Source organism: Ictalurus furcatus, chromosome 14 (assembly GCF_023375685.1).
Source record: "Ictalurus furcatus strain D&B chromosome 14, Billie_1.0, whole genome shotgun sequence".
Lineage (NCBI taxonomy): Eukaryota > Metazoa > Chordata > Actinopteri > Siluriformes > Ictaluridae > Ictalurus > Ictalurus furcatus.
In genome coordinates, this window is record NC_071268.1 from 22,297,920 (window position 1) to 22,323,493 (window position 25,574).

At 42.7% G+C, this 25,574-nt stretch overlaps 1 protein-coding gene across 2 annotated transcripts in view; it reads right to left on the minus strand.

The window, feature by feature from the left end:
• znf609a (zinc finger protein 609a) overlaps positions 1–25,574 on the minus strand; it is a 121,317-nt gene that overhangs the window by 68,946 nt on the left and 26,797 nt on the right. For both annotated transcript variants that reach the window (XM_053642106.1, XM_053642107.1), the window contains exon 2: positions 10,004–10,879. In XM_053642106.1, coding sequence (XP_053498081.1) covers positions 10,004–10,747 — 744 coding nt within the window. In that variant the 5' untranslated portion in view covers positions 10,748–10,879. The remainder of the gene's footprint in view (positions 1–10,003; positions 10,880–25,574) is intronic.

Here is a 25,574-nt window from a genome sequence, read left to right on the forward strand (position 1 = left end):
TGGTGACAGGGAACCTACAGTTTCTGTTTTGATCCTATCCAAAAAATGTTTTTTATTTAATTTCTACAAAATGTTCCTTTTTTTTTTTTCCTTAAACCTTTTCCTCTTAAAAGTCCTGATTTTCCGTTATCTCTTAAGTACTATTTGTAGTCCCACTTTTCACATACATATATATATATATTTTTTTTACACAAGTTTGTCACCACCATTTAGTAGCGGGTTACTAATTCACACGGCATGTGCGAGCTGTGTTTTTTTGTTTTGTTTTATTCACACAGCATGTGCTTCTCGCGTTTGTGACACACAGGGAGGCAGCAAGGCCCACGCAAGACTCACTCACTTACCCCATTCATCAGATTCATATAATCGGTCATCGGCTGCCTAGAAACTAGGAATTCAGTATTCAGTACATAACATTAAACATTTGTGTTAGGACAATTTTTGTTTCTTCATGCTACAATTTGGGTCATTCAAATAAATAAATAAATAAATAAATAAATAAATAAAAATTCACTCACAGCTTTCCAACATTGTTTCTGCTCTTCCTCTTCTTCTTCCTCTTCTTTAGGTGCGTGTTCATTAATCGCAGTGTATGAAGGGGGGGGGGGGGGGAGTGGAGCTTATTCTTTATGCAACACTTGTCTAAGTTCAAAAGCTGCAGAACTGACTTTGTTGGATCAAACCGCACTGAGAAATGAACGGACATGGAGATTTTAATAAGGGTTTTTTTTTTTTTGGTGCAGCCCAATTAGCAACCTAAATAGCGTTCAGTCTCCCATTTAACTTCTCTTGTGCTGTTTTCTGTGGGCTATTTCTGTACATCAGTTTATCTTTGAGAATCCTGTATGTCAGATTAGGACAATAAATAAATAAATACATACATAAATTCAAGCAACCTGAACTCTTCTAGATCTTCAAATATCTCAAACGCTTAAACTCCCATGCCCTTAAACTGTCCTTCCAGCCATCTTCCATATCCTCCCATGTTGCAACATGATCATCATTCACTAAGCGCACACACACACACACACACACACACACACTATACTCTAAGTGGCATTACGACGGTAATGACAATGATGGGTGGGGGTTTAGGGGAATATCCCCTGCCCATTTTTTCCCCATCACAGGCCCATCGTGTAGAAAACCACACTAACATCAGTCTGATCTTACCCTCCCCTCATTTCTCCTCTCTTCCTGCAGTGCTGGTGGTGTGTGCCTCTTTTCTCCTGTCCTCCCCTCCCCCTCTCTTCTGCCCCCCCCCACTACTCGCGCATTGAGACACGAAAAGGAGGCTCGCTGGAAACGTGCTGGCTGACAATGGGGCACAGCTGCTCGGACTGCAAACCGGGCTTTCATGGCTTGAATTAGCAATGCCAGCTAGCTTCTTCCCCCCCGCCCCCATCCCTCCCTCGTTCGCTTTCTCCTCTTCCCCTAGTGCGCTCTCTCTCTCTTTTCTACCCTCCCCCACCGTGAACTCCACAGCCATCCAGACACACAGCTTACAGCCAGTGCTGAGAGAGACACAGGGAGGGAGAAGGAGAGGGATAGGAAGGCAGAGGGAGGGGAGACCGAGGCAGCCATGAAAGGGCTTTGTTTCTCAGTCCTGTGATCGCTTTTATAGGCCTATCAGGCATGCCCCTGTCCTCACCATTCATCGGAGCCATGCTGGAAGCTGCCCTTTTATGCTCATGCACAACCGGCTTGCCCTGCCCAATACCTCACTCATTGTAAGAGCTCGTGGGGGGGCAACAACTACCACCATTTCATCTCCCTCACCCCCTCGGTACATTCTTTACAGTACTACGGTATGACAACAGATCCTCGACGAGATTTAACACCGAATAGAAAACATCGTCCATTCGTAATTGCCGAGATCCTCTTTAAAGCGTGCTTGGGAGGAAACGGACGAGAACGTAAACATAAAAGTCATCGCTGACGATGGCTATGCGATGTCCTCGTCGTTACCTTCCCCTGTTCCTTCGCTCGTTTTAACTCGACGTGGATTCGTCTGCAAGGACGCGCCGACTGTGTGTGCAACGCAAAAAGCGAGTCGATTCTGGACTCTTTTCAGCGAGAAAGAAAGACAGAGTCATCAATCCCCATCCCCCCGGCAAGCCACCGAACTAAAAACCTCGACACCTCACACGCTAACACACGTACTCCCGCTACCTCTTTAGGTTCATCGATCACTCACAGCTGCGCATCACACACACACCTGCAGAAACTAATACGGCACACCAACATACAGCGGATGATTATTACATAACACGGAATTTTTACTTTACAGACTACACTAGACCTGCAGGTCCATATTGTACAACGTAATCGCCAGCGCTAGGTGTTTTTGCGGAGCGGATTAAGCCGAACGAACGTACTGAAGCATTAAGGGGAAAATATCAGAATGAATGTAAAAACAAACAAACAGCAACAGAGAACTGGCTTGAACTCCGACTGAAGGTTCCGGCACGTGTCTGTCTGACGTATCGTAGATAGGAGACGTGGCGGAGACAACGTTCACGTCGCGTAACCGTGCTCAGTGTGAAAGGCCCTAAAGGCGGGTCTCATCTCAAACTGAAGAACTGACCAAGATGTTCTCGCTGCTGCCGTTTTTCCCGATCAGGACGGACGGAAGCACGGATGAACGCTCGGATGGACCGATGGCAAGAATCTCGGATAGCCAGAAAATTGGCCTCGGGTTCCTGAACATGAACGTCTCTGTATGACTAACAGGAAGGATGACGTTTGACCGTACTGTGACCTTGACCCTGTCTAGATCGATTCCAAAATCAATTCATCTGCTGGCTAAAATAATATCTTCATATAAATCTTAGAAATATTCAACCACTCCCTGCTTGAGATACCATGCTAACAGAAATCTCGGGCAGATGCACAACTCGAAAACATAACGGCTACGCCCCTCAACGCATGGCGGCATAGCGACAGATCCAAACGGTTAAATAATGCTTATAATAATCAAATCAGTCCCTCCAGGATTTTGCGATCGAGGAAAATCTTTTTTTTTTCCCCTGCAGATTTTCCGCAGATTCGGGCCACGATGCGTCATGTGACCAGCCAAAGCACCCTTTGATTCACGTGCGTCGACCACGAGTACAGCCAAAACGTCTCGTTTAACAACGAAACATCACTGAGAAAGACCGCGCAAAACAATTTCATGCAGTTGCAATTTTGCCAATTCAAGTAGTTTTCCGGAAAAAAAAAAAAACCCACAAAAACCTCTGCAAACTACATCGCAAATTTTGAAAAAATCCGCAGCAAAATCAAACATTTTTGGCTGCAACAACCACAAAAAACCCTGAGAAACCCTGTACGGACTAAATAATAATTTTTCAGAATTTACTTGTACTGAACTATGACACAAATCCAACAATCTACCTTAAAAACAATCTGCACACTGTTAAGGTAACTGGACATAAGGAACGAAGGACGGGTTTTGGACCAGAACCCAAAGCTGAACCCGGAACACAGGGCTGCTATTTGATGATCCCGAAACTCTCCCAAACCACACCGTGATAAATAGAAAGCTAATCTTGTTGCCGCATGTCAGCCGGGATTATGCCAAGCTATTGGTTTGCCGAGCCTCCTAAGAGGCTGTGATACAAAGCTTACCCCTGGGAACCCATTCTTTCAAATAATTAAGTCTTTGGAAATATGAGAAAAATGGAATCTTCTAGGCTACCGAATCCATGAGGACAAGCTGGAGAGGTGGAAACAAAAAAAAATGGATGGCGGTATCGGTTATCTGGTTCCTTTTAGAAGATGAGGGTAAGCATGCCCGTGCCTGTGTGAGATGACTTGAAGAAAGCAACAATACAATACAGGTTTTTGTAAGGGGGGGGGGGGGGGGGGTGGTCTGGTCACTAAAATGATCAGTTTGAGCAATGACACAAAGACTCGAGAAAACAAACAAACAAACAAACAAACAAACAGCTAATGATTTAACAAAATGGTTAAACACTTTTCATTTGAATTGTGTCTAAGCATGCCATAGTAATCCCCATCACAATACAACAATAACAGCCACTGAAAGATATCACGGCTTTTCAGAAGCACAAGACATTCAATCTCCGGTATTATTGTGTTCCAGACTTTTCACTCAGCTTAATCAGGTAAGACATTATTCACTGCCACTTGGCAAATCCACTGGGCTGCACACAATGGCAGCTAATTCCTCATTTGAGCTAGCAACGAGGACTAGCAGGGTGTGGATTAGAGCCAGCTCGCTTTAGGTCAAGCCGAGAGCCAGATGTTGGACAGTTAAACATTTCCACACACAGTGCACCTTCAGTGCTTTGACAAGAATTTCCTGGATCGCTGTCCAGCTTCACTATAAAGTTAGCGACGCCCGTCAATCAGCGGCACAAGAACTGGTCATGACTTGGTCTGCTGGTTTACGTCCAGCATGAACTACTGATGGAAAAACTATGTTCGACTAGGATTTAGACACATAGGTATGCTTGTAACATATAAAAATAACATATGTGATGTTATTCTGCCTCGCACCTCCAGGGTCAGGGGTTCGAATCCTGCAACCACCCAGAGTTTGTGTGTTTTTGTTAAGCGCTACGGGAGGGGGTTTCCCTCCGGGTACTCCGCTTTCCTCCGCCAGTCCAAAGACGTACGTTGTAAGCTGCCTGGTGTTTCCAAATTGTTCATAGTGTATGTGGATGTGTGTGCGATTGTGCCGTGCCCAGCGATGTGTTGGCGCCCCTTCCAGGGTGTCCCCCGCCTTGTGCCCAGAGTTCCCCGTGTTAGTCCACACACTCCCCGTGACCCTGTGTAAGATAAACAGCATGGAAAAAGGATGGATAGATGGATATTTTCAAATGTTTTAGTTTCTGGTACAGTTCTAATTGCTATACCAGGAACGCAGGGCACATCAAGATGATCTTGAAACGTCATTACACAAACAAAACCCGGAACGCTCCAGAAGACGGAAAAACTAAAAACTTTGAAATACAACTATGAATTTTCACAACGAGGTTTTATATATATATATATATATATATATATATATATATATATATATATATATATATATATATATATATATATATATATAAGGATAAAGTTGGATGGATATGTACATCATATTCCCTCTGACGACTGCCTAGTGTTTTTTTTTGTCTTTGAGAATGGATTATTAGCCGTTAGATTTATTACCCGAGCCTGACATTTCCTCTTGTAGATGCGTGCAGTGGTGTCCAAATAAAAATCCTTTCGTACTACCTCCTACTAGATCAGCGCATGTCTTTAGGGTGTCTCAAAATAACTCGCATGAACTACATTTTGATTTTTCAAAATCTTCCAAAGCAGTTTATAACCCAAATGCTATAAATCCTGATGGAGATGGTAAACGTTGATGGGAGAAAGAAGAAGAAAAAAAAAAAGGCGGTGGGGGGGGAACACTGCAAAAAGAATTGGCAGATCCTTGAACTATTCATCCATGCTCTCAATTATCCACCAGCTCATTTCAAAGGAAGCAGCTACCACTTAAAGAACTGCACGCACTTCAATGGCTTCCATTCAGTATGGAACTGAGCCTGCAACCACAATGGAGGCTTGTTTACTCTGTGGAGATCCTGCAGCATTAGTTTGCAATCGGAGAGGACAAATGGAAATGTCTAGAACTCACCAGTTAAAATGGCGCGAGCCTGTCACTATCTAACATATTCTGATCTGTTAGATTTAGGCTTCAAGATTCTAACAAAAGCTGAATCTACAACAGCAGTCACGGAGTGAACACTAACTGAACAGGAAGAACCTCGGATGTACTCGAAGTGACACGAAATAAAAGATACATATAAAAAAATTTAAATAAATAAACATAATATTTATATATTTCATATCTATATATTTATAGTATGTATGTATGTATGTATGTGTGTGTGTGTGTGTATGCGTGTATATATATATATATATATATATATATATATATATATATATATATATATATATATATATATATATATATATACACACACACACACACACACATACATATACACACACACACATACATACACACATTATATAAGCAGAATATATATGACTAGTGGCTTACCCCCAAACACAATATTTGCCCTTACAGAGAGAGAGAGAAAGAAACAGTCCTTAGCTTTCTTTTCTTTTCTACCTCAGTTAGAATACCACATCACCACCCAATTCAAGGCTCTGTTCCACAGATAAGAAACAGGACTGAGCATGAAAGTAGCCAGTGTTATTCTGATGGAAAATGTGCACGCCATGTGCCATGTTTGCAGATGCCAGTCTGGCAGAGGATCCCGGCGTGACCCGGCGGTCTCACATTCCGGCATGGCCCGAGTGAGTGAGGTTTCTGTGGGGAGAGAAAGCGGCCTCGCCGACAGCCCACTCCAATCTGGCTGCACCGTGGGACACGGAAACCATAAACCACTTTAGAGAGGGCTGAAAAGCAGGTCTGGTTCCCGTCCGTCACTCGATAGCATCCGCTCGCGCTTCCAGGTGTGTTTCTTTCGGGAGCGTGACACTGGGAAGAGACTGAAATGTTTTCATTTCATCTGCTTCCACGCTACCTCCAATGCCCTTCTGAACAAAGCCCCTGTGCTTCTGCAAGGAATGCTTTGGAAGCGAATAGCGGCAGTCTGAGGCAGCTGTGAATGGAGAATACTGGGATCAAAAGCATGTAAGGACGGTTTTACTCAGGGGAATGGCTTTCCTCTCTATTGACCATTCAGCTGGACCACTGGCTGCACACATTGCTTTGGGATGAGAGCTACACCAAACTCACAAGCAACTGATATCCAGGCTCTTGAGCCTAACGTTATTACACAGAACTGGCACACATGACAGTCATATCATCATTAAAACATGCAGATGGAAAGCTCCAAATAAAACTAAAACTAAACATGGAACGGAAAAGTCAAACAAAGGAAGGCATGGCCGTATCCTCAGTCCAGGGCAAGGTCCGTTTACCTACGATCAAACAAAAGAAGAACCTTTTTGTTTTTTGAGGCAGTAAATTTCTCTCTGCACCTTCTTTGACTCGTCAGTGAAAAGCAAATGGAGCAGAAGTACAGAAACATTACCTTTCAGCAGATCTCATAGGGAAGCAGGTTTGGTAGCCAAAAAGCAAATCCAGGATTAACTGCTGATCATACACCAAGAAGCCTTGGCTAGCATTCTAGATCATACAAATTCCCTTAATAAACAAAACTTGAGACTTGGCACTGGTTTCACTGCAAATCACTAAAGCCTCATAGAGCGTGACTGGGAAAAAAAAAAACACCACAAAAAAAAACACAACAACAACAAACAGTAAAAGATTCAAACAGGGATTTTGTGTGTGTGTTTGGAAAACGGCTCCACATTGCACTAATTAACTGGTTTTAACACCATCCCAAGCATGCAACATGGTTGATGGATTAAGTCTTTTCTATAAATTGTCAACTAGTATTCCACATCTGAAAAACAGCTGCCGTTCTTCCTGGAAGACTTCTTAAGCTTATCCTTATTTTGGCATGCACATCTGTCGTTTACGATCCATCATCATTCAGAAAATCTGGTAGAACGATATCTTCGCTCCATTATGATGGCTGAAGTGGGACATTTGAACATGCGCAAATAAAGCACCGTTTCCGGCCCACGTGTTGAAGACAACAAAATCGCCACTTCCGGGAAAACTGGTGCAAAGCGTCAATACAAACGGATGTTGTCTTAACTGGGGAAGCCACTGTGCCCCCCACCCCCCCCCGCCCAATATTATAAATAGCAGTGTGAATCTTTGGGTTGACATGCGAATCGATTCGATTCACAATTCACTGGTTTTCGGATGCCCGATATTTGGGAACGGAATCGCGTGAGACAGTTCTAGGAGGTAATTCTACCAAATCATTGTGATGACCGGCATTTCAGAATGACAAAATCAACATTCGAGATGCTGTGCAATGAGATTGGTCCGCTGGTTAGTCCGGTTATGCCGACTCAAAGCGGCCCAGTTCCCAGAAAGAAAAAAAAAAAAAAAACACACACATTGCAGTTGCGCTGTACAAGCTGGCCACATGCGCTGAATATCCAATCACATCAGCCAAATATCCAATCACATGATTTGCTGAGACAAAGTCACATGACTTTTTCTTTTTTAAGCGCATCAAGGAGTTTATTCAGTAAAGGTGTTTCAATCGTAGATTATGCGCATGTCTTCTTATCGAATCAAAAAAAACGATCTGCCTCATAAGTTTTTTTTAATGCACATTTTGAAGATTTTATTTGCGTGAATCTGGTGTTTCCATCCACCCTTTTAAAAAAAAAATAATACATTTTTACGAGATATCCCAAAAGTCGCATGAAAATACGTGGATGGAAACATAGATAATGTTGCTTAGCTGCATCACACACTAATGCGACAACATATTAGGAGTTAAACTAGCACAGGACGGGAAATGAATAAATAAATAAATAAATAAATAAATAAAAACACTGTACTGGCTCACATGCAGAATGTTGCAATATGTTGTTGGAATACTGAAGAGACGCAGAGCCAATAATTATGTGTAATAGACAACGGTCGCCTCAAGGGGAGAAAACTCCCACTGCCTGACAATTGCATCCATAAAAAAAACTAAGGCATTTGCAAAGAAAGCTGCTGTTGGGACAAAAGAGAGAGGAAAAAAAAAAAAATCCAACACATAATAAAGGATCCGGGTTTTGATCGCTACAGCAGTTGGGACCTGTTCTCAATCTTTAGAAATGTGGTTGTTCTGTTTGTCTCGTACACGTAGCCCTTTCTTAGATGAACAGGATCAAGCTCTTTCATAAATCCTCCATTTTTATGAGTCAATAAACGTTGGATCCATATCGGATTATAATGTCAAGAAATCATTTTTAATCACACCACCTGATGCGTGAATAACAGTAGGGCTTTTTGTTATACATGCCAATGAGCCAATTCTGGACTGTTAAATGAATAAATCGAGCTATTAATAATTAATCATAATGTAGTGTTTCAATAAACGGCAAAATCTCAAGAGAAAAGCAAGAGGAGTTCTTTTATTTTTTTTTAAGGATAACCCCGCAATATAATTCTCCCAATCACAGAGGAAACTTCAAGCTCATAGCCAAGCCTTGGGATGCCAGTCCCTCCAGGATTACGCAAAATCAAGCAATACTTCGCGATATTCGGAGGAGCTTGCGATACTTCGAAATTTACCGCAGATTCTCCAGAGATTCAGGCCAAGGCGCGTCGTGTGACGTCATCGCAACTCGCATTCAGCCAAATCCCTCTTTGATCCATGTGTGGTGAACACGAGAACAGCTAAAAGGTCTCACTTACCAACAAATGCCACTGTGAAAGCCCGTGCAAAAGAATTTTGTGTGAGTGCGATTTTGCAAATTCGAGTAGTTTTTCGCAAACAAACAAAAAACACTAGTTGCATCGCAAATTTTGAAAAAAGCTGCAGTAAACTCGAGCATTTTTGGCCGCAACAATCACAAAAAAAACCCCCAAAACTCTGCGAAATCCTGTGCAGACTGGAATGCATCACTCTTGTATGTGCTGATGAATGTCAACACATTTACCCAAATTCACCTTGACAATAGAATCTCAGTCATTAACAGACATAAGAAACATATCATGAATATCTCTACAATGGCTCAGAACAACAATCAGCAATGAGGCTAGAGTGGAGTTTATGTTGGTCTTGACCCAACTCGATACTGGATGCTTGAGTTCTGCGTAAGGTTCTTTACAGTACAAAATGCAGACCGTGATATCTGGTTGCTCGTGAAGGCTCCTACTGCTTTACTGCCAGTAGACCACCCAGATAAGTAGTCATTTTATACCGTAATTACCTAATAAAGTGAATTTATCCAGAATGCAAGCGATTTTTTTGCTTGTTGAGAAACGCTGGATTCATCCCAATGGCGTCCTCAATACAGAAATCACCGAAAGGCAACGAAATATAAACGCGGCTTTAAGTCAGCTCCGAAACGCCACTGTACTCACCTTTTCACTCTTTACTTTCTTCAAGCTCCTACAGTCGGTGTTCTCCATCTCTTCGGGTTCACTTTTAATAGTCAAAGGAGGAACTATTCCAGCAGCATCAATGGCAATATTCCCAATTTGTTCAGCACAGGTTAGGTCTGAGTTTTGCCTTCCTTCAAACGGGGTATTGCGGGATGGTCCTAAGGTTAAAACTGGAGCTGCTGTGTCCTTGTCTGTGGTCACATTTCCAGATGCTACTCCTTCAGATTTGTCCTTTTTATTTTTCCCGGTTCCTCCATCTTTGTCCTTCTTTCCACTTGAAACGTTGCGAGAGGTCTTGGTACTTTTATCCGCACCTTTGCCGGCACTGGCTAATCCTCCTGTAGCTGTGCCTGTAGTCGGCCCTGTACCCTCGCTCGGGGTCCGCACTTGCGACTCTTTCTTGGCCCCATCCGGGGTTGAGGACTTGCTAGTATCCTTTGAGTTTTTATTACGTTTAGACTTAGACTTACCATCCTTGCCCTGAGCAGGCACGGGGCTTACGAATTTGATATTGTCCGGCAAAGCTGCTACCGCGCTGGGGGGTGCAGCCATTCCGCCCCCGTCTTTAGTGGCAGACATCTCAAGCTTGTCCTTCTCTAGGTCGGCGTCAAGGTCGATGATCAGATTGCCAACTCCAATGTCCCACTCATCTCCGCTGTCGTAAGTGTCCACCGCATTTGAGTCCACACCTTTCCCGCCTGCAGTGCCACTACTTAGGGACATCTTATTGCCAACGGCCCAAGCGTGCCGGAGTGGGGTCTGACCTTCTCAGACGTTCTGGGGCAGTAAGAAATGCTGTTCCAGTAGCCTCAAGGTTGTCTTGGTTTCCACTTCCCAAATGCCCACATTTTTGCCCTGGAAACAAAAAACATTGCAGATTCAAATTAGTTACAATGGAAAAATTTATATGACAGAAAAAATTAAAATAAAATCCCAAACCCACTACATTTACATGGAATTTACTTCATTTCAAGAAAATTATAAATGAGAAGAAATTCAGAGAGAGGAAACAACAGAAGTAGCCTATTTATTTTTGGTTTTTAATACTTGCCACCCATTTGGGAACCTACAGGTGAGACCATTCAATCAAAAATCCACATCAGGTAGGTGTAAGACATGACCACCCCCCCCCCACATAGTTCCCACCAGTCACGTTCTCGGCCCGTTCCTATTTACAAGGTCTAAAAGAATACATTTTTGGCATTTGGGCTCTTGAGGACTAGTACGGAGTTGAAGGGCTGCTTTTTGATTGCTGTGCACTGTCATCGTTTGAGGGAAAGAAGCATCTAGAAGAATCGTCCACGAACCTATCGCAGCACAGACACTCTGATGTAATCACAGACTGAAATGAACAGGCAAGTATACTCCGAGCACACTGTGCAGTCAATGACTCACACTGCGGTGTGATTAACTTGTAAGGCTAGAATACTAACTACAGAGGAAACAGTGTTTTCACAGCATTACTGCAATCGCTGCTCGTTATATAATTATTATTTAATATAGCAGTGGATTAAATTCCTATACTGAAAGCAAACAGTCATCAGACAGATCATCAGCGCTGCCTTTTACTGCTATCTCCTTCACACATATGCTCATTACACGAGACTAAAAACAGAATATCTGAATGCTCGTTCAAACAAATTAGAGCAGTGAGAAGGCCAAATACTGCGTGATCTTTTATAATGATCAGAATCACTGCCAACAGCTCTTTCAGCTCGCGATACACTTCAATCCGGGATATCCGACCAAACGTATTTAACGGGTGAAAAAGCTCGTTCGTAGTGTTCTCGATTGTATGGGACGATCAGTGGGTCAAAGGGTAATTGATTTAGGAAATCGCCTGAAATGACTCGTACAGGAGGAAGATTCTTTTTTAATCTCATTACTGGCATCAAAGCCTTCGTTTTCAGGTAATCCGACACAAAAATAATCTTCAAAGCAGAAAAGTATGGGCTGACGTGATGCACCGGACTAAGCCAGAATTTCAGCAAGTTTGGAGGGCAGCTCGGACAACACTGGACTTTCTATTTCGTTACTATGCAAAGGAAAACGTGTTTCACGTGAACACACGCCAGCTTTTTCTATACATCAACATTCATTCAAATGTGATCGTTCAAATGTTATCGCTATATATATATATATATATATATATATATATATATATATATATATATATATATATATATATATATATGTACACGTGTGTGTGTGTATATATATATATATATATATATATACACACACACACACACACACACACACATATACATACATACATACATTTATACACATATATACACACACACACGTACACACTTAAGTCTTCATTTCTCAACACATACTCAACACACACACTAAGTATATCGACTCTGACAAGTATGAATTATTTATTCATAAATGTATTAACTACATGAATTGTTACATAAAATGTTTTTATGGATTTTTGTTACTTGAATTAGTTAATAAAGTAGTACAACGGTGTGGGGGAGGGGGTTTTGGGGGATGTTGGGGTTATAGTAAGTAAACTGTTTCAGTATGGCTTGGTTGTATCTTCTAGAAAGGAATTACAGTTGTTAAAAGCATGTGGACGGATTTACTCCCTCAAAATACATACAAAAATCTGATCCAAACATGTTTTTGGTGAAGTATGTTTTGAATTCATTTCTGTGAAACATAACATTTAGAAAACGGAGGTGCGACAGCAAAAATATCTGAAGTTACAACAGTTTCGCCTAAATATTAAAACGTGTATACCGTTTTGAAGGGTGACCTTCAAAAAGTGTAAACAGCACTTCCTGGTCATCTGACACGGCATTTATTTATTTTTTATGTCATGTCAACGTTAAAGCCCCCTTTTTCCAGTTACATAGTAAAACAGTAGTTTTGTATTATTGCCTATGAAAAGATCTGAGATCATTTATTAAAAATTAAATGAAAAAAATTCAATCCTATTTCATTTACGTGCGTGTTTGTGAAACGGCTCGTTTCTGATTCGGCGCGAAATGCTCCTCGTTTAGATAACGCTCTGTTTTTAATGACGCAACATGTCTGCTGGAATGTAGTGATGAAGCTGATGGAGGTTATAGTAATCGTGCTCTAAAGAGCACACGTCTCCTCTCCTAAGCTTGGACTCTGCTTTGGACTCGCGTCACAGTGAGTGAATGGAATCAGTATGCTACTGAATGCTGGATAGGGAGCAAGGCAGGATGATCAATATTAAATAATATCAAAGTGCAATTTGGTGCCAAAATTCAATTCCGAGGAGGGAAGATGACTTTAATCCACTGAAGGCAATTGCACGTTTAATAATGCAAAGGCTTTATAATGCAAATGACTGCTCTGTTCAGTGGATATGGGGTCCTATAGGACATGCTGCCATAAAGACTGAATAACAGCCCGATCCTGATAACTGCACTTGGCAACGGGGCTAGGTGCAGACCAGCCCGACACTGAGGACGGACTTACACAACGCTTTACTAACGTACATTCAAAAACAAGAAGAATAGCTTGCATAAACTTCGCCTTAATTAATTATAATTGCTTAACCATCAAAGACAAACTGCCTGAGTCTCTACACTGATCCAGAGATTAATGGGTGTCATATGTGTAACTGATCAGCAATAAACGGTGCTGTTTCGCTTCATCCCTGAGCACCATCAGATCCCAGTGATCTGAATCTTGAGCAAATCCAGAAATACATCCATCCATTTTCCTTACCGCTTATCCTGCACAGGGTCACAGGGGAGCCTGGAGCCTATCGCAGGGAACTCGGGGCACCCTGGATGGGGTGCCGACCCCATCACAGCGGACAATCACACACACGTTCACACGCTACGGACAATTTGGAAATGCCAATCAGCCAACGGCACATGTCTCTGGACTTGGGGAGGACACCGGAGTACCTGGAGGAAACCCCTGAAGCACGGGGAGAACATACACACGGGGCAGAGGCAGGATTTAAACCCCCAACCCGGGAGGTGCGAGGCAAACGTGCTAACCACTAAGCCACCACGCCGGTCTCCCCCCAGCAGTCCAAAGACATGTGTTGTAGGTTGACTGACATCTCTAAATTATCCACAGTGTGTGAATGGGTGTGAGTGCGCATGTGTGATGGTGCCTCGTGCCCCGAGTTCGCTGGGACAGGCTCCAGGCTCCCCCCGTGACCCTGAGTAGGATACGCGGTATGGAACATGAATAGAGATTCTCTGTTATTGCCACTGTTTGAGAAGTTTTTTTCTTTCCCTAAAGTGAACACAAAGAGATTCACATACACACTTTTAAGCATTTTCCGGTAGCGTTTCCAGTGGTGTATTGTCAGCTCGATAAATTGTTACCGAAAAACCAAAGCTATTGTATTTTGGTATCAGATTCTACACAGAAAGAATGTCAAAGCACTTTCACAGGCTCGCCATCCAGGGTATCTCTATCTCTTTCTCTCTCTTTCTTTCCCTCATATACACACACACACTCCCTTACAGACAGAACTAAGGAAATACGAAACACAGTCCATTAACACCCACATCCCGAGGGCGGAACTGCAGCTCCCCTGAAAAGAGGCCATCGTTTCATTATTGACTGCGATATTGAATCAGTGATGTCAAGGATGTGCGAGCCACTTCCTAGCTGTTCAACACAAAACATCAATGATGTAGAAATCAGTGAAGACAAAAACGAAACAAAAAATAACCGAGTAAAATCGGTGAAGCCCAAAAAAAAAAAAAAAAAGGGGTGGGGAGGCGGACTTTGTAACTACTGCTAAGAAGTTTGGTGCATTTCAGTAACTGTCATAAAAATAACTGTCTTAAAAGAACAAGAGAGAAAAATGGAGTGGGAGAGAGAGAAAGAGAAAGAGAATGAGAATGAGAGAGAAATATATATTATAGAGAGAGAGAGAGAGAGAGAGAAAGAAAGAGAGAGAGTTCATTTATTTGATTAGAACTGGTATGCAGAACAGCAATAGCAGCGAAGAAGTAAAAGCCTATTGTTCCCTATTGAACTATCAGGAACGAGGTCTGTATTAAAACTTATATAACTGAAATGGATTAATCCGAACCCTTTTCATGGAGTGATTACAAACAAAGGAGTAAGCCAGTTGAATTGTATTTCCTATCTAGGGAACTGACTCATTAGTCACTGTTAATATTGGCTCATAAATCCTTCTCCACTTTATTGAAACAGCACTCATCAGTGCTTAGGGCAGCAACTTTCTACATAATTACGGTCCCCAAGGTGCTTAGCTCGTTATTGACAAATAATACTCTTTTCAAAAAAAACGGAAGAGGCGTCAATGCTCTGTGGCCAGCCCGGTAAAAACTCTGGTTTTATAAATGAGAAATACGTTCGGGCTGGAGCAGTACCGAATTAAATCTGGGGCTAAAGTATTGAACGTAACTTTTCCGAGAAACGAACAAATATATACAATGAGAAAGAAGAAAAACCCTGAAACTGAAAACAACGAACTCAGCGGCAGAAATCGATCACGGTCTTCAGATAAACAGCATCCTTTTCGCTAAGCGTGGTTTATGAGTGCGCTGCCAGAGTTTTCGTTTACGAAACTTTACCTTCGCCATTCTCGCACAGACCTCTTGTGTGGGCGAGGCCTCACTTTTAGTGCATTTATGGCATTTTGGCAGACGCCCTTATCCAGAGCGACTTACATTTTATCTCAATTTATCCTGAACAATTGAGGGTTAAAGGCCTTGATCAAGGGCCCAACAGTGGCAAGTTGGTAGTGCTGGGGCTTTGACTCACGACCTTCCGATCAGGAGTCCACTGAGGTGTCCAGCTGAGAAAGAGGAGGATGACGAGGAGGAGGAGGATGAGGACGCTGTGTGCCGATCTCGAGAAAATAGTCATATGAGACGCCCCAAACCTCAAATATTAATCACGAACTAATACACTGACTAAGTGAGTGAGTCATTTCCACTACAAAGTACAAACACGATAACTATACAGAGAACCGCATTCAGGACGCGCTCCAAAATTCACCACACTGAACTCTTTACTTCCTGGTCAGGGAGCTGTCGAGCCAAATCTCACTAGCCAATGAGAGTAACTCGCTGTTAAGCCCCGCCCACACGAGAGGTTTGTGCCAGAATAGCGAACGTAATCGCAAAGTTTGAAAGGCGTAAACGAAAACTCTGGCAGCGCGCTCACAAACCCTGATTAGTGAAAAGAAACCTGTTAGCAAAGAATGCTGTTTATCTGAAGACCATGTTACGTTCTCGCCACCGAGGTTATGTACGGGTTCGCTCGTTTCTTAAAGACTTGCGTTCAATACTTTAGCCAGAAATTCAATTCCACAGAGCAGAAGCAAAGTCATTTGAACAGAGGGGGAAAAAAAAAAACCTGTGCGTTCCTTCTCGGAAAGATCTGCATGTGCACCGATGGCACAACTGCAGCCAAAAAAAAAATAAAAATATAAAAGTATACCTGTTTTGCAGTCACAGATCAACGCACCCCCACCAACACCCTCCTACCCCGACTACAGCAACATTTCAATAGATCTGGAACAGGTCGTCTTCTTCATTACAGATACACACAAACGCCATCTGCTCAGTGTGCAGCTACTGGTGCCCTTCCAGAAGCTGTAAATAACGGCTCCAAACTAATTTAGCTCTCCGTGCCACATGCCAGCGAACGCTGGGAGAGCGCAGAGAGGAGAGGTAGCAAAGAAGCTGCTCAGCAAACTGCCTCTCTCTTCTCCAGCCTCTCACGAAACGACATGAGCCTAATTAACACAGGCAGCTACAGCGGACAACCCTGCCACAGGAAAAAATAATAATAATAATAATAAATGCGTGCAGAACGGTTGAAATAAAAATAAATAAATAAATCAGGATTTGCAAACACCTTGCAGAGATGAAAGAGCTAATCATCACTGCCTGGTTGGCTAAATCTGCATACTATCATTATTTAAGGAAAAAAAAAGAGGGGTGTAAGAAAAAAAAAAAAAGGATAAAATAATAAAACGACAAATTATACAGAGATAAAAACTGAAATTGTTATATTAAGAAAGCAGGCAACTTGATTGCAGAGCTTTTTCTTCCGTCAATGCCTTAGCAGCTGTATGAAGGGGGGTATTATATTTAATACCCCCCTTCACTGCAAAGTAATTGACAATCACTAATGAAGAACGGGTTTACAAAGCCTGCTGATAGATACGGAAAGTGACAGCCTTTCTGTGCAAATCAGTTCTCAGTGAAGGGGAGGGAGCTGGAGAAACGTCCCCCTGGTTAGATTATCCCCTTCTGCATCAGATGAAAGCACCGCCACTCTGGTTTCCATCCCACCCCCTCTCTCAAACTGCTTTCATACGGCTTTTGAATTGCATCCAGGACAGAAATGCGAGAACAGACCCAACTGACAATGGAGTATTTATCTCCGAGTCCCGCGCTGAGCTCAGACATTACCTTACAGTCATCGTTACCTAACTACGATCGTCACTTGTGTGCACTGTCCAGCCTTTTTTAGTTTCCTCCCCAATGAGGAACAGTAGGCAAAAATACACAACCAAAGCAAAACACAAAAACATGCTAATTAAACACACTATTTTATTAACAAAGAATTTTATATTTAAAAATTATTTTTTACATTGATTACTTTATTTTTTTTAAAAACATTGATATTAAATATCAATATAAAATATAATTTTTAAAAATGCCATTCTCTATACTCCAAGTATATCATTATTAAAACTACTAGAGTTATCTAGACAAGAGTAGAAAGGTTTTTCTGACTGATATTAAAGACAAACAATGGCTCTGCTGCGAATCCGAGTAGTGTGAAATGTTGAGCAGTAGTGAACTACGGGCCATTTCATGATTATTTTTCCCCAAGTTCACACAGATGACACGTGCCATAACGTTTCCTTCTGATTAGCTTAACATTTTGGATTATTAAGTAAGCATGCTTTGAGGCAGTTAGGTTCCCACTTGCAACTTTGGTATTACTCTGGGGTTACTACCGAGTTACTGGTCCAAAGGTTGGGGGTTCAAGCCCGAGCACCCCCAAGCTGCCACTGTTGGGCCCTTGATCAAGGCCCTTAACCCTCTCTGTTCCCGGGGCCCTGAATCCTGTGCTCTGACCCCAGCTTCCCAACAATCCGGGATATGCGAAAAAAAGAATCTCACTGTGTTGTAATCTACAGTATATGCGACAAATAAAGACGACGACTTCTTCAAATTCGTCTCGCCGGTATTTTGTGTCACAATATTTCAAAGATATTCTGTCTGATGTCTAGTACAAGATGAAACGGCAGTTAAGTTTATTCCATTTTTGCGCATCAAACAGTAAGAGACAACTAATTGTAGTTAGGAAGTAAAGTCATGAGTGGGGATGCAAAGAAACACCAGGCCATGCGCACTTCAGGATCAGTTGGTTTCAAGCCAATCGTTTGGATTGGTCGCTTGATCACTTCATTTCTAATCTGCATACGATTGAGAATTCCCTGGTGGATTAGTGGCTAGCATGTTCGCCCTCACCACCGCGGCCCGGGTTCCATTCCCGGTCAGGGAACCGACCCCGGCCACTCGAGGGTCGCACGAGCCAGTGCCGCGCCCAAGCGCGGAAAACGTGGAGGGTTGCATCGGGCTTAAATTGACGACCGTGAACGGGACCCGTCAAAAGAGGGAAGAAAAAAAAACCCCACGTCACAGCTAATCTGCGTCGAATTTAAAATATCTCAATTCAAATGGTTGCTTTGTTGCTGTCGCAGTCATCAGTATCGCCTGTGGCTGTCACGCCACAATGAGAAAGACGGAAACGCTCGCTCGGTTGAGTTCACCTGCTGCGCTTCCCTTCTCCATAATAGCAGAGTAAGGTTTTTCAACAGGCCCACTATAACTGACAAATAAATAACAGGCTTTTTGTGCACAGCATTTATTCAGACAATAGGAGACATCACGAGGTGAGAAAGCGCCACATTTCCATACACAATTTCCAATTAATCAATGTGACCCCCCCCCCTCAATTCCTTCATAATGCGCTTCCCACTCAATACCCACTTAATTCTGAAAGAATTACACTAGTTACTAGGAGAAGGATTCCTTGCAGCATTCATGCGGTCTGTGTGCACAAATGTGGAAGAACATTAGGCATGGAGAAACGTACCAGCATTAATCTCTGTTTTTCTGTCGATTTGCCTCAGTAGGGGAGAAGCACTGGTTCCATAAATCACCAGCAGTGTTTTGCGAGCAAGCCACTGCTTATCTGATCATGAGCAGCTCCTAAACAGCACACCACCCCCACTGGGAGTTCTTAGAGGAGCAGTGATGAGGAGACTGTGACTAATCTACTGTTATAAGACACGCCTTAATCATGGCAATCTGCCATCAATTTTCCTGGCCAGATCTGTATACGAGATAATACACACATATAAGGCAAATTATTTTAGTTTCCAAGTTCGAGCTTGAATAGCTTCCTCGCTCGTTATAGCTTAGTTGGCATGTACGTACGATTCGTTCCAGTCGGTTGAAGCGGCTCTAATCATAAAGACCGTCCTGTGCTTATTTTTATACTGAACATCTTTTCAACACACTTAATACTGTTGACTTTTACACTTCCACAACCGTATAGTGTATCGGGTTCATAATCACACTGTCCGGATCCGGTGTCGCGCATAAGAAGACGAGTTCCCTTTCGAGTCTGGTTCCTCTCAAGGGTTCTTCCTTGTGTCATTGCTGCTTTGTCATAGTTTAAATGAAATTGAATTAATCTGATCCAAGTTTAGAAAATGGGAAACTCCACTTAACCAAATTCTCCTTTTCATGTAGATGAACTGGGGGAAAGGGTAAAAAAAAAAAAAAAAAAAAAAAAAAAAAAAACCTACTTGCATGAATATACACAGTTTTCCAACTGTAGCTGTTCTTTAGATTGACCATATCCTGAATTTTATAAGCCTTACGTGAGGGTGAAACATGTTAACAGATGCTTTGATACACTCTTTTTTTTAATGTCATTTGAAATCACATTTGCAGTGATGATCGCTATAAATTATACCAAAACATGAAAAACGTGTCGTCTCTAGAAGACACACCACATACACGTCTGGGGATTCTAGTTCGACAGGACGTGACTATTAGGTGCTGGGCGATATGATGAAAAATATCACATCGGGATACTTGAGGACATTTCTACGATACACGATGCGCATCACGATATAGAATTTAACGAACTAATTGTCTGCAAAACGGCGGTATAATAAACGTTTAAAAAAAAAAAAAACACGTTAAACCGAGTTTAAGGATACTTTTCTTTAATGCCTACAAAGAAATTACGTCAAATCAACCACATCCGTTCCGTACCATTTAATCTGTAATTATTAAAAATGTATGCACTATATCCCCATATCAATGATATCTCAGAAAAGTGTATCGTACAATCATTTATCACTGGGGGCAGTGGTGGCTGGGGCAGTGGTGGCTTGGAGGTTGAGGCTCTGGGTCACTGATCGGAAGGTCAGGGGTTCAAGCCCCAGCACTGCCAGGCCCTGGGTTACTGATGGAAGGTGGGGGTGCAAGCTCCAGCACTGCCAAGCTCTGGGTTACTGATGAAAGATCGGGGGTTCAAGCCCCAGCACTGCCAAGCTGTCACTGTTGGGCCCTTGAGCAAGGCCCTTAACCCTTTCTGCTCCAGGGGCGCTGTATCATAGCTGACCCTGCGCTCTGACCCCAACTTCCTGACATGCTAGGGTATGTGAAGAAAAGAATTTCACTGTACTGTAAGGTATATGTGATCAATAAAGACTCATCATGATCATTATCTCGCCCAGCCCTTGTAACTATAGATAAGACAGCTTTAGTTTAATACACTCTCCTGTCAGTTTCTCAGGTTATCAATACGATTCCACGTGTTCGTGAGGTAATGTGAAAGTGTTTTTAAAAACACATTCATTTGCCGGGGGGGGGACCACTAACAAGTTTGTCTTTTGTAGTTGTGTAGCAACAAGAGGTATGAATAGCCTAAGTATCCAAAAACTTAGGTAAAAATAACGTACGTTCAAAGTGAAGACAACTTACTACCTAAAAGCCTTTAATTCAGGTACAGTGTCTAGACTTTAGCGTGGCTAAGGACCACCATGAGACACTTTGGGAAACTCTCTCAGGTCCTTAATTACAGAAGCAGAACTTTTCTAACAAGCTGTTTCTCAGATGCTCGTGAGCGGTTCGTTGCTCTATATGGAGAGCCACACGAGGCTCACTTGGGTAATTGGATTGTGTGCTTGAGCTGTTGACTGAAATAGAAAATGTGCTGGGAGGTCCAAGTGATTGGAATCAAGAAGTCGTCAGCTAGGCTCAATCTTAGCAAAATGTCAGGGGCATGCGGGACTCGGGGGGGGGGGGGGGGGGTGGAAGAAAAGAAAAACAAGACACGAATGGCAGGCACATGCGCATACAGGCAATGTGTCCAAGCCCAGAGTTCCTGGATTCTACCTGCTTTTGTGCTGTCAATTACTCTCTGTGAGATTTGTGGACATGCAATCAGCAAGCCCAGAAGTGAGTGTGCTTTGATATTATCCTTGTGCCTACAAATAAGTAGCAGAGTGGCAGAAATGAAACATTTCCTACTTCTTTCATCTCAATTCCCATGATGCACATCTGAATAAAGCAGGCTGGCAACTCGAGTCATATTTAACTCTGCCTAGAGAGCAACTGAGAGAGAGCGAGAGGGGGGCAAATGAAAGGCAGTGGAAGGCAAGATGACAGTCTCTGCAGGACACACATTTCTCCGAGAGGAAGCGAGATAGGGGGCAGAAGCATTTATAGCTTTCATGTCACAGATCATTTCCAGCCTATTCATAGAAAAGTGATGAAATAGCTCTTTTGGGCACCTATAGAACAAGATCGCACCTTCACAAGGCAAACAAGGTCCCAGATTCACTCAGCAGACTTGCCATAAGAGCAAACAATGAAGCGAGACCTTCCAGCTCTACAGTATATCCCGTTGTTTTCACTGACTGTTTCCGAAACCAATAACGCGCGATAACGTAGCTATAACCATACATTTCAGTGGGTCTGTTAACTGCAAATTTGTATCATATTCTTATTGAATCGTATTCGGACATGTTAACGTCCTTAAAATTAGTGTGAACACAGTTCGGCATCGATTTATTAGGTCATATTTCAAAACGATGATGGTCTGATTTCACAATTAAACCCTGAACCCAAAGATAGCTGAATGGTATCGTTAACATGAAAGTTAGCTATGTAACAGCGCCGACTAAAGCGCCGTCTCCTCCAATCACCATTTCCCCGTCAGCATAAAACTTGAAATAGGAAGTAACATGACATTTGTCTTGCACCTCCAGGGTTGGGGGTTCAAATCCCTCCTCCACTCTGTGTGTGCGGAGCTTGCATGTTCTCCACGTGCTTCCGGGGGTTTCCTCCGGGTTCTCCGGTTTCGTTCCACAGCCCAAAAGACATGCACTGTAGGCAGACCGGCATGTCTAAATTGTCCGCAGTGTGTGGTGAATGTGTGTGCGATTGTACCCTGCGACGTGTTAGCACCCTGTCCGGAGTGTCTCCCGCCCTGTGCCCCGAGTTCCCTGGGATAGGCTCCTGGCTCCCCCATTACCGTGGGTAGGATAAGTGGTATGGAAAATGAATGAATGGATGGATGGATGACAACATTTCGATGACATGACAAACGACCTTTTTCAAGAGCACCAGGAATCAGTTCGTAGGATCGCTCCTGGGCTCAAAAACAGCTTTTACAGATCAACAAACATACCAAACTGTCAAAGCAAACAGTCCAGAGTCCAGAAAGCCTGAAACCGACCTGGACATAAACTACTGTGCCCTTTTGCCCACATACACATTTACCCCAATCTCTAATTAGCCAAAAATGCATTTCACGTCAGTCTTGTCTAAATGACAACGGGGCAAATTTCCAGATGAATCTTTTCTCTCTCAAGCACATCATCTATGTGCTAAATGACGCACTTATCCTTTTTAAGCTTAAAGTTAGTGTGTGCACTGGGACTGGGAGCCTGGGATCCAACAAAAATGTACTGACAGCAGGATGTTTTGACTCTCATGTGGTCATGTATATGGAGCTTGTGGGACAAAGACAGATTGTACATCTCCAATAAACCTCAGTAATGCTCCACTAGCTGTCTTACCCTAAAGAAACAAAATGAATCCTGGCAGACATACAAAAATCTTTCAGTACTGTTTGAGACACTACAGTAAAAACAAGGGGGAAATCGTTTTTCAAGTTTTCAGTGGTTGTTGATGCAGAGCTGGCAAGACGCCACACTGTCTAAGCAATAACAAACCTCAACTGATACCTTGGGTTTGCAAAACTCACCCACAAATTCAATCATGCATGCAATTATCTTCAGTAGTCACTTTATCTTGGTCAGGACAGTTTAAATGACGTATTTGCTTACATTTTAGAAGCTAGAACCAAATGGGATCATTAGAAAATATCGTAGGCGGGCAGACAGACATAACAGGCTTGGTCAAGAATGTCTATGGAGTGGCCACATTCTGGCATAGCAAAAATGAAATACGGGCCTGTATTTATCAAGCCTTTCCGAGGAGGTCATAATCGGTCATAACGGGGAGTAAGGAAATATTAATCCTACTCTTACACACAATTAAAAGCAACTGATCAAAATTCCTAATATATAAGAGTGCACGTCACTTTGCTAGTGAATTAGGAGAGTTTGAGAAGTGTCCTAATCAAAAGTAGGACGACCTGAATTACAATAAGCTGGTTAAGCAATACAGTTGAGACAGAGAACGCATAACTGATGTTACAGAGAATTTTTCTATCTACAGGACAATCAGGCACTCAGAAACAGAAACTCATTGCCACACTGCATTTCTTAACAACGGGGAAGATTAAACAGTACCGCAGTGACGCTTAAGAACCATCTCGAAACAAATCAGAAGCTAAATCACTGTTAGCACTCACTGTTAGCACTCACTGTTAGCACTCACTGTTAGCACTCACTGTTAGCACTCACTCAGTGCGTTTACATGGACAACAATAATCCACTATTAACCCGATTAAGACGATACTCTGATTAAGAAACTACCTTCTAAACAGCAATTTTGAATTACCTTAATCCGATTAAGGTCATACTCAAAGTAAACACAAATAGAATTAAGACGTGGAGTATTCCTGTTTTAGTCGCATTATCGATGTGTATTACAGACATGTACACACCTTAATCACATTAACATCGTGTGGGAGTTTTCACCGCATTTTGCGACAGGACACATACACACACGGCAGTGCTCGTCCGTTTTACAGCAAACAATAGAGAACGGTTGCGTCCCTTACCGCGTACTTGCCTACTATAGGCCTGTAGTAGGAGAAATACATGCATCTCGGCTACTATTCAGACGGTAAGTACACGGTTTGGGACGCAGCCCACGGCTTCAAGCAGTTGTATATCTGCATGTACAGCATGACAAATAATTAACCGCACTTAAAAGGGTTCGTAAATTTTTTATAAAAACACCCAAAACTGTATATGGTACCATAACCGTGGAACGGTTGGCAACTAACTGTTTCTACGGTTACGCCTGTCGTCTACACTACTCCGGCGTTTTCCACCCTCGAAAACTGAGACTTTTGGAAACGCAGAAGACCCTGTTTCAGTTTGAAAACTCCGGGGTCGCATTTCAGTGTAAACAGACCAAAACGAAGACTTTTGAAATGAAGGCATGGCTCTGGCCACATCCGCCCCCTGATTGGTCTTCTGGATCATTGTGTATCCTTCCCTGATTCATCAAGCCCATACCATATGACAGTTATGCTACCTTGATCGCTGGCTCTGTTGTCGTTCAAACGATGTCCGAAACCCAATCACAGGTGGTCATAATGCCAGGTGTGAACGGGTACACGTCTCGACTCTCCACCCGTGACCCGATCACCCAGGACACTTGTTAATGCCAGGTGGGAATGAGGCCTCAGAGAATTCTTTATTTCACTCATCAGGAAATACTACACCAACCCGCTGCCTGTGTGTATGCTGTTGGCATGGCAGGGATAATCAGAGTAGCTGATGGACCCCGAAATCAATGGAGCACAAGATGAAAAGAAACGAATGCATTTTGTGAATATTGTGAGATGTTACAAACAAGTACAGTTAGCAGAAGACAAAAAGGAAGATGCCCACACGGGTCAAGGACAAAAACCTTTTTAAACATGCAGACAGAGGGAACATGTTTTGCATATTAATCCATTATCGTAGAACATCATGCCGATCTTCGAACTGCTTGCTGCTACCGAGTTCGAACAATGTGACTCGGCTGCAGCTAAACAATATGCTACGAGCACATACCCTATACGGCCAAAATGGTTTGTGGACACCTGACCATCACACCCATATGTGGTCCTTCCCCAAACTGTTGCCACAAAGTCAGAAGCACACAATTGTATAGAACGCCTTTGTGTGCTGAAGCATTACAATTTCCTTTCACCTGAACTAAGGTTCGAACATGCTCCAGCACCACAATGGCCCTGTGCGCAAAGCCAGCTCCATGAATACATGGTTTGCCGAGGATGGAGTGGAAGAACTGAAGTGGACTGACTT